Source organism: Ostrea edulis, chromosome 8, assembly GCF_947568905.1.
Source record: "Ostrea edulis chromosome 8, xbOstEdul1.1, whole genome shotgun sequence".
Lineage (NCBI taxonomy): Eukaryota > Metazoa > Mollusca > Bivalvia > Ostreida > Ostreidae > Ostrea > Ostrea edulis.
This window is the reverse complement of record NC_079171.1, coordinates 59,409,365-59,419,364: the sequence shown is the minus strand read 5'-3', so window position 1 is coordinate 59,419,364 and position 10,000 is coordinate 59,409,365. Positions and strand designations below refer to the sequence as shown.

The window sequence follows — 10,000 nt, the reverse complement described above, 5'->3', positions numbered from 1 at the left end:
GTAATCTTTTAAAAAAAATGTTTTAAATGATTTTGCATTCAGTTGTTAATATTGTACTTCTTGAGAACATTGCTCTGTTGGTAACCATATCTCATTACTTCCAACTTGGTACACCCCGTTTAATGGTCTTACGTGAAATATAACTTGATATGAAATTGATTTTTTAAATAATTGTGCAAACAGAAAATGATAGAAAATTTCATTGTCCCCCATTGCAATACTAGACTGATAGTTCCACTGTATTTCCCGATTCAAACACAATTCTACACAACTGAGGTTTACACATATTAGCCTACTCAATCCATTAATTTCGATGAATAACATATTTGTTAAACAAATATGTCATTTCTAATCACTGATGCCCTTGTCGGTCACGGTAGCTTATGTGTAGAGTGCTTGTTTCGTAATCGTTCATTATTGCAAGATCAACTCGTGCCACGGCGGCAAACCTAGACGTACGCATATGTAGTAATTGCTGCTTTGCCAATCGCTCAATATTTAGAAGAGATAATCGCGGGTCTTTCCGAAATGACCTTAAAACAGATGTTACGTGACTCTGCATACATTAACACGCTATATAAATCACATTACTACGGTCATATGCACTAAGAGCAATTTTGAATCAGTTGTACGGAACCTAAATATGAGTGACATATTATCCACAAACAACCACGTAACTAATGCCACATTTGACTGATGGTAAAATAAATTATATGCTCTATTGATTATACTTACAAACGTATTTGCAATCTGCTATATGGATATATGATTTCCTTCAAATGCGGTGATGAAATATTTTTTAATCCAACAGTGTTACATTATGAAACTTGAACCGATTACATGAAATTTACACACAGTCTACGAGAGGTGAATATAAGATTAAAAGGAACAATTTCGTAACTCATAATTAATACGAAAATGGGAATAAAGCAGAAACTAATCCCTGATTATACCGGAGATGGGGTCGGCTGCATTGGAATAGTAAGCATCCCCTGACGACGGGTCACACCCTCAATGAGCCCTACACATTGACCAGGTAAACTGAGCTATACGTAGGTAAAATTAGCGTGTCAAGAACGGCTTAACAATCGGTATGAAATAAGTCAGACAACATTTACTCCAACGAAGGATGAATCTGACGAACAGTGATCAATCTCATCACTCCTATGCTAGGTCATTTTGGCAATTTAGATTGTTATAACGATCATAGGTTTTGTAAAATATTGATTTTAAATGATACTGTTGAATCCCTTGCACCTTTATCTTGTTCGCCAGTAGTCTGTCCCGATTAAAAAAGAAATGTCAAATCAGTTCAAATACATAAACACCATATGCAAGTGATGATAAGTTATTGTTACATAAATATGGGAAGACGACGATGCAGAAGCTGAAATATTACCGATTGTTCTATCTTTGAGTTGTTAGGCTGATAAAGAAATTAAAAGAAAACTGTTGAGAGATGAGCTATATAATTTTAAAACTAAATGCAAGCCATACCTGTGTGTCTTTTTTGTGTGTAAATTTATGCTAAAGCGATATGTAAATAAAATAATTTTGATTCTCCCAGGATGTCAAGCTAAACACTACGGACCAAACTGCACCTTCTGTGATCGGAAATGTTTAGATAACCAATGTGACGCTTTTGATGGTTCATGCATTTATGGTTGTATAAATCCGACCATGAAACCACCACATTGCAACGGTACGTTTTACAGCACATTGTATCTGATTTTATAATCACTCTACCTTACATGTTTTGCATCCTCAAACCCATAGTCTTGTACTGAGTACCTTGCCTAGCAGGGTTTGATGCAACACGGTATTTACGAGATTGATTGTTGCGTATGACAGTAGTTTTACAGTAGGTAGATGCATATCAAACAACAACATGATTCAGAAGTATAAATACTGCAAAACAATCACAACTGCTTTGCCTTGTATTCAAAGGACATTAACTGTTTACCCCAAGTTAACTTAATGAGTTTGAATAAATATATACAGGTAACTATTGAATCCCGTATGTCTGAGATACCGTTTGAAAATAGTTCCAGAATGCCTAGATGGTTATTTCGGCACACCGTGTAGGAAATGTGGTAACTGCTTAAACCAAGCACAATGTGACAAGAACACTGGGGAATGTCAGAGATGTAAACAACACTGGGAATTACCACACTGTTCTGGTATGTCACAAACTTTCTACTTTCACAAGATGGTATTTTGTGTGGTTGTGTGACGATGTCATGCTCAAAGAAATCGAATGGCGAGGCGGTGACCTATTCCAAATGATACCTCATTTGTCGGTGTTAGGTCCGTTTAAACAGCGATAGCATTGAAATAATCATGATATATTTGTAGAATAAGCTTGGAAGGTGGATCTGCGAAATAAAGTTGTAAGAGGTCTGTAAAGCATCTGGTATCGCTGAATTCCAACTTTTCAATATGGAGTCCGGTCTGACTCTTCCCCGCACATGTCACCATAAAAACAGGGTGCGAATGAGATAAGGTTTCTCAGGCCGGGGCTTAAACGACCTTCCCAATTTTAGTGACTGCCGCGCGATGTACGATCTGAATTCATTTTAATAGTGGTGTGGCTTGAACTGCCTGTATATGTGTATATGCATGAATTAATCTTTAATGAACCGATCCATACACTGTTCCAGTTATATGAAACGCTGGACGGTTTACACGTAAACAATTAATAATATCCACGAAAAGTGTAGTGTCTTCAGAATATGTTAATTGCATCTGTATTTCACTGATACCTGTGAACATGATTTCAGGGCGAACAAAAAACTCCAAACGAAATATCAAATAAATTGCATAGCGACGGAAGTATACATTAGTTATCAAATCTGACTTGGTCATCCTATATGAACAAAAGAGATTATTATTTTTATCAAGTTAGTGTGTCAAGCAGGTTTCTACGGCCCTAACTGTTCGGAATCATGCGGGCACTGTAAAACAGGAAATATATGTAATAACATGACGGGGGCGTGTCCAAATGGATGTCAGGATCACTGGAGCGGATCTAAGTGTGACAGTACGACTACCAAGTATATGTCATTTCAAATACATGTATCTATATGTCTAGTGTATGAGGTGAGGTACTGCACCAAATTATCAATATATATGTGTGTGTATTAGTTTAATCTGTTGACTACTTTATATTTGATTTCTGACATGCAAGGTGAAGATAACGAACAGTGATCAATCTCATAACCCCTACAAGCAATACAAAATAGATAGTTGGGTAACGGACCCCTGGACGCACCAGAGGTGGGATCAGGTGCCTAGGAGGAGTAAGCATCCCCTGTTGACCGGTCACACCCGCCGTGAGCCCCATATCCTGATCAGGTAAACGGAGTTATCCACAGTCAAATCAGTGTGTCAAGAACGGCTTAACAATCGTTATGAAACACGTCAGACAGCATTTTGACCCAATGCGAGGTTGTAGTGACGAACTAGATCGTTATAACGACCATAGAATTTGCGAAATGCTGACTTCAATCGAGACTGTTGAAATCCCTGTACCATCACCTTGTTTGTCAGTAGCTTACCTCGATTTAAAAACTGACTATACCCAGAACAAGCTCTTGCATATCGAATCAGTTGAGATATATAAACACCATATACAGATGATAATGGAATATTGCTACATAAATGTGGGAAATCGACGATGGAGAAGCTGAAATCGTCCCGTTTGTCATACAGTTGAGTTGTCAGTTTGCCGTTAATGTCTACTTTCAATAAAATATATAAGTATGAAGCAGAAGTGGACGACTTTGTGGTGTCCTTTATTTCCAGCTCACAGGGATATATCAAATCGACATATGAATGAAAGCTATCATTGTTAATAGACAAAACGTCATCGATATATCTAAAAGTCGAATTGAAGGTCACAGCGAGAAATTTCTTTCTTCTCACGTAGAAGTTTTTGAATAAATTCTGCTCCATATGAATATAAAAACAGGTCAGCTAACAAAGGAGCACAATCGCGCCCATGGGAATTCCAACAGACCGTTGGAAGACCTGATCACGAAAGACCACGAAGATATTGTCAATGAGGAACTCTAGCATATTTTTTATTTCAACATCCGTTTTATTTGTACTTAAAACTTTAAATAACGATATTTTATCAGCATGTACTTGTATACTGTCTATATTCCTTAACATAACCATACATCAGCCATACGTAAACCTAGCTTGGCGATACAGAAAAGTTGCTGCAAGTTTCCACCGCGTAAACCACCTGAAATTAGGGACAAGCTAGGTCTACGCACTTTGCAACAATTTTCAAACTGAAACATTACTGAAATTATTTCTTTCTTTAATTTTCTATATAGTTTCTGTATTTTCTGCAAGATGGAAGCCATGGTTTTCGTGCTGTGATAGTTTTGAAGGTCTTATTTTTACAATGACATCATTATCAATGTAATGTGTAAATAATAGAAAACATTTCGAATTGAAAGACATTCTTTTGAAGTTGAATATCCCCTTTGATTTAGTGTGTAAAGATGGGTTTTACGGTCTGGTTTGTGCTGAAACATGCGGACACTGTAAGACGGGAACATTCTGTAACAGTATGACAGGGGAATGTCTAAATGGATGCCAGGATCACTGGAACGGATCTAAATGCGACGGTAAGAATAACCTGCAGTTTTAGACTTCGATTTGGAAGATATTGGGCATTGATTCAAATTATTAAGCAATATTTATATCACTTAATCTACAACTATATTATGATATAACCCCTGTGTAAGATGTATTTGCATTGAAACAATAATGCGTCAATACTTTTTTTCTATATGATAATTTACATACACTTGTCACTAATGTTTAATTCTCATAATCATTAAATAAACTAAATGAACGATAAATAATAGATACATCCGGTGAGTAAAATATGTCCATACATGCCCGATAATAAATGTAATATTTTTCAAGTCCAGTAATTGATCTGATTGTTAGTGTGTGAAGACGGATTCTACGACTTGAATTGTTCCCAATCATGCGGACATTGTAAGGCAGGAACGATATGTGATAAAGTGAAAGGGGAGTGCCCAAGAGGATGTCAAGGTCACTGGAGTAGACCTAAATGTGACGGTGAGCAAGTTACGTTCATTTCAGACAGTTTACCAACAATTATGATTTTACCCAATCATGTTTAATTTGTAGTTCATTTAAACACATAGAATGATCCCCGGATTTTGCAGTCTCATAAGAAGGATCGCCCCATTTAGTCTCCTTCTACGACAAGCAAGGGGTACTGAGGACCAATTCTAACGCAGATCTCCACGGGATACCAATGGATTCCCCGTGTCACAGCAGGTGTGCCACAATAAAGGTCCCTCCCTCCTCAAAGGTCATAAGCGCCTAGCATAGGCCGATATTTTGCAGCCCTTCACCGGCAATGGTGACGTCTCCACATAAGTGAAATATTCTCGAGAGGGACGCTAAACAATATTTAATCAATCAATCCCGTTCATATATATAAGTGTCGATTTGAAGATCGCAGCAAAATAAGTCTCTTCCAGCATAAACTTTGAATAGTTTCTGACTTAAGGAATTTAAAACAGGACACCTAACAAAGAATCATAATTCATGCGCCTGGGAATCCCAACATATTGTTGGAAGACCTAATCACCAAAGGCATTGATGATATTGTCTGTGTGGAACTACAGCATCTTTTCAATATCAATTAAGGAGTCTTTGTGCGTAGAAATTCGTGTTTTAGATGACTGATCAAAAATATGATATAAAATGTCCCCCATATCCTATTTCATTAAAAAGGTAACTAACTACATCCTGAAAATGCCCAGCCTTTCATTTATACTGAGGAATATTCCGGTAAAATTCTGATAATTCTTACAGTTTAATGTTGTTGATTTATAAACATTTTTGTGAATTTAAATTTACCGAAGGTTTACATTTATTTTTATAGCAGATCATCCATGCTTTCAAAAGTAGATATCTTATCAGTAATGTTATTACTATCATTGATTGGGATGAAATAAATCGTATCAAAGGTCATGTAAATGATTTTTTTCTGCAGAAAATATATTAAAGAAGCTTTGATAAATTTAAAATCACAACATTTCTTAAATCGACATTAAGACGTATGAATTTTCAACACAATAATCATATACGGTTGATGTAAGAGAAGTTTCAGTAGCGTTGTTTGAAGTCGGCGTTTAGGAAATTCACTGGTTTTTGTAGTAAGTTGGTTTGCCATTTCTGATTGCCATTGAGGCAGGTGTTGTGTTGAGTATTTCAAACCAACTGTTAGATCCCCTTGTTTTAAATTAATGATAGATTGCTCCGTTTGCAAGATCGGGATGTTAGTCTCAAATGTCATTGGTCGACAGGTGTTGCTTACTCTTTCTAGGCCCCTGATCTTACCTCTCGTATATGTAGGGATTGGTGTTTACCTAAATTTGTATTCCTTATGAGAGTTTTTACATTTGTTATCACCATCGTTTGTATTTTAGGGAAACTGACTTTCAACGAAATGTATGATAAATTTTGATTATGATTTTAGATCAACTAATTCAATACACAATAGATTGTGCTACGTATGACAATTTTTTTTTTAAATCAAGGCAAGCTACTAACAAACAAGTTGATGTTACAGGGCTTTCAACAGTCTCGGCGGAAGTCAATATTTCGCAAATGTTATTGTCGTTATAACCATCTAATTCCTCAATACAACCTATCATTCTGTCAAGTGTTGTCTGATTACTAATTTTAGTTACTGGTGACTTTTATGTATCCTTTATGTGATAACTATTGCAATCCCTTTATTGACATGTGTTTTATCGTGTGTGACTCAATCTCCTGAAAAATTAAATTCACATTACATATCTTTTCTTGCACTGCAATTCCTAAAATGTGCACAGAATATTTATATTGCGCAAAGCAACAAGGAGTCCACTCCACTTTATCATTCCCGTTTGCATTTTGGTGCATAATTCAATGCATAGGCAAGACATGGTAGATGCCATCCCCAAATTTTTTTTTTAAGTAGTATAATTGCAAATTAATTGTAGTGAAAACGTAAAATTTGACTCATATTTTAACTGAAAGATTAACTCTTACCCCATTAGCTGTGTATGTTTTATTTTCGCCTACTAAGAATTTTTTCAAGCAGTTTTGAAATAGTATCCCCGTTTTGGAAAGAATGATATATTGGTACCGTATAAGTTTTACATTATTCATATCGCATGCTTTCATCGAGGCGTTGTTGTTTAACTTTTTGCGAATGACTTCGGAAATTCTTAGTATGGATTATACACTAACTTATACAGAAAGGAACGTCAACTTCATCAGTAACAATCATTTTCTAATCGTATAGTTCGACGACGTGCACATTCAGAAATGTTCTTCATAAAATCGAATAAACTTCGTCTTCTTCTAATCTAGGAATCGGATATGCTAGTGAATATATGTGGTCCTACTGAAAAAAAATATAATAAAGTTGTGTTTAGCAACACCACATTCTGCTAAATATTTACGGGTTAAAACTTAATTCTATGGACGTTGGCTTAGTGGTTTTCACGATCCATCTTAAGAGCGCTCATAATGCCCCTTACTGCCATGGTAGATGATGTTTCCGCTAGTTCATGTAAACGGTTCCAGTGCATGGTGGCTTTGGAGTAGAGGAGGTTCCATGTATTTCTTTATTGGATCTTTCTTGAAACAGACGATAGTGCTCCCTTGCTCTGTTGTCACTGGATTTGATATATCGTTGGCAGTCTATATCACTTAATCCGTTCTTGTTTTGTTACTGCATACAACGTATGTTTCCTTTTACCCCCCCCCCCCCCCCGTCTGTTTGATAGAAGTTCAAATGATATAATTCAGGTATTGTCATGACCTTTTCCACCTTACCGAGGTCACAATTCGTGATACGTCCCCTCAAAATTGGTTGTGTAACAATGTGAGTGAAAAATAAAACATAAACCAACGTGTTTAACTTTCTCTCTCTCTCTCTCTCTCTCTCTCTCTCTCTCTCTCTCTCTCTCTCTCTGGCTTCATCTTTATCATTCTGTGACTCAGCCTGAAGTTCGATCTGTGTAGTTGTTAAACACGAATCATGTGGCTATATTTTGTACTTTCTCCAGATTGTTTATTCTCTTCTGATTTATCATGTCCCATATTATAATGTTGGTCTAACCATTAATATGAAGGCGGCCGACTTCACTAGCTTCGTGCAGTTTTTAATATGTCAGCGTATGGATCCTAAAGTTTTATTTCTTTTTCATTTGGTGTTTTCAATGTGCCTGTCCCATGTAAGATTAATAGTGATGATAAAGCCTTGATAATTTTATTCTACATTTTCTAGGGCATGACAAGGCAATTCATATGTTGTTGGTTGTAGGTGTTTGTTCGTATGACGAGACACTTACGGAGATTGAAAATTATGTCATTGGTTTCCTAGTCCTTCAATATAAGTTCACTGTCGATGTTGCCCTTTCTTTTGTGGAACGGGAGACTGTTATCGACAAATAAGTTTTGTTTATGAAAAACTAGCTCTGTCTTGCATGTCAAATTTTGTAGGTAAGACACAGCGAAGGACTTATAATTGACCCTTGTGGTGCATTAGAATTGACGGAGGCTTGCTCTAAACGGTTTCTTCCAATAGACGTTTGCAAATTTGAAATCCTAAAATTTCTTAAATCGACATTAATAACTAGGGCCTTTTAACTCTTTCTGCGACCCTGATCTCACCTCCGGTATATGTATGGTTTGGTGTTTGCCAAACTTATATTTATATTCCTTATGGGAGTTTTGATATTCGTTGTCATCAATTTTTTGTATTATATGGAAAATGACTTTCAACGAAATGTATGGGACATTTTGATTATGATTTTTTTAAGATTAACTAAATCGATATGCAAGAGCTTGATCTGCGTATGGTCAGTTTTTTTTAATCGACGCAAGCTACTGACAAACAAGTTGATGGTACCGGAGTTTCAACAGTCTTAACGGAAGTCAACATTTCGCAAATGTTATGGTCTTTATAACCATCTAATTCGTCAATACAATCTATCATTCAGTCAAATGCTGTTTGATGTGTTTCATACGGCTTGTTAGGTCGTTCTTGGCACACTGATTTTGACTAAGGATAACCCCATTTACCTGATCAGGGTATATGGCTCAAGGTGGGTTTGACAGGTCGACAGGGGATGCTTACTCCTCCTATGCACCTGACCCCAACTCTGGTGTGTCCAGGAATCCTTGTTTGCACAACAATTTATTTTTTATTGCTTATAGGAGTTATGAGATTGATTATTGTTCAGTATATTAACCTTTCCTCTCTAAAACAAATCAAATAAACGAGACGAATGAAAACTTGAGAAACATGTTTCTATATGTATTGTCTCATAATAAAGTAATATTTTTAATTAAATGATTGGTATAATGCAGTGTGTAAAGGCGGGTTCTACGAGTGGAATTGTTCCAAACCATGTGGGCACTGTAAGACGGGGACATTCTGTAACAGTATGACAGGGGCGTGTCCAAACGGATGTCAAGATCACTGGAGCGGATCTAAATGTAACGGTAAGTTAACTTTCAGTATGAGTAATGAAAGTTCATAATTAATATCGTTAATGTGTGATTATACATATTCAATCGCTTTGAATCTACTTCATCCGAGTTAATTTAGCACATATCAAATCTACATGCTTTAATTTCACAGATTTTTAATTAACTAAATATGATTTCGTAAAGTACATTCGCACCTTTATTGTTACAATTGCAATGTGATATGACCCTTGATCTGGATATGAAATATAAAAACAATTAAGCCAAAATGGGTTATGCATATATGCACAACAATATATATATGGCGCGTAGCAACAAAAACTTCACTCCACTTTACCATTCCCGGTTGTGTTTATGTGCATAATTCAATACATAAACATGTTAAATGTAATTCCATTTTATTTTTCTGACAAAGTAGTACAATTGTGAATTAATTGTAGTGAAAACGTAAAAA

The 10,000-nt window shown here is 36.1% G+C and overlaps 1 protein-coding gene across 1 annotated transcript in view; it reads left to right on the top strand.

Annotated features, from left to right (window-relative positions):
- The window catches only part of LOC130049760 (multiple epidermal growth factor-like domains protein 10), a 36,206-nt gene extending 26,209 nt beyond the window's left edge, over window positions 1-9,997 (top strand). Inside the window, exons 5-10 of the mRNA XM_056147739.1 lie at window positions 1,568-1,702; window positions 2,046-2,180; window positions 4,506-4,640; window positions 4,969-5,103; window positions 9,427-9,561; window positions 9,987-9,997. Of these exons, the coding sequence (XP_056003714.1) occupies window positions 1,568-1,702; window positions 2,046-2,180; window positions 4,506-4,640; window positions 4,969-5,103; window positions 9,427-9,561; window positions 9,987-9,997 (686 nt within the window). The remainder of the gene's footprint in view (window positions 1-1,567; window positions 1,703-2,045; window positions 2,181-4,505; window positions 4,641-4,968; window positions 5,104-9,426; window positions 9,562-9,986) is intronic.
- Window positions 9,998-10,000: the final 3 nt, after the last annotated feature.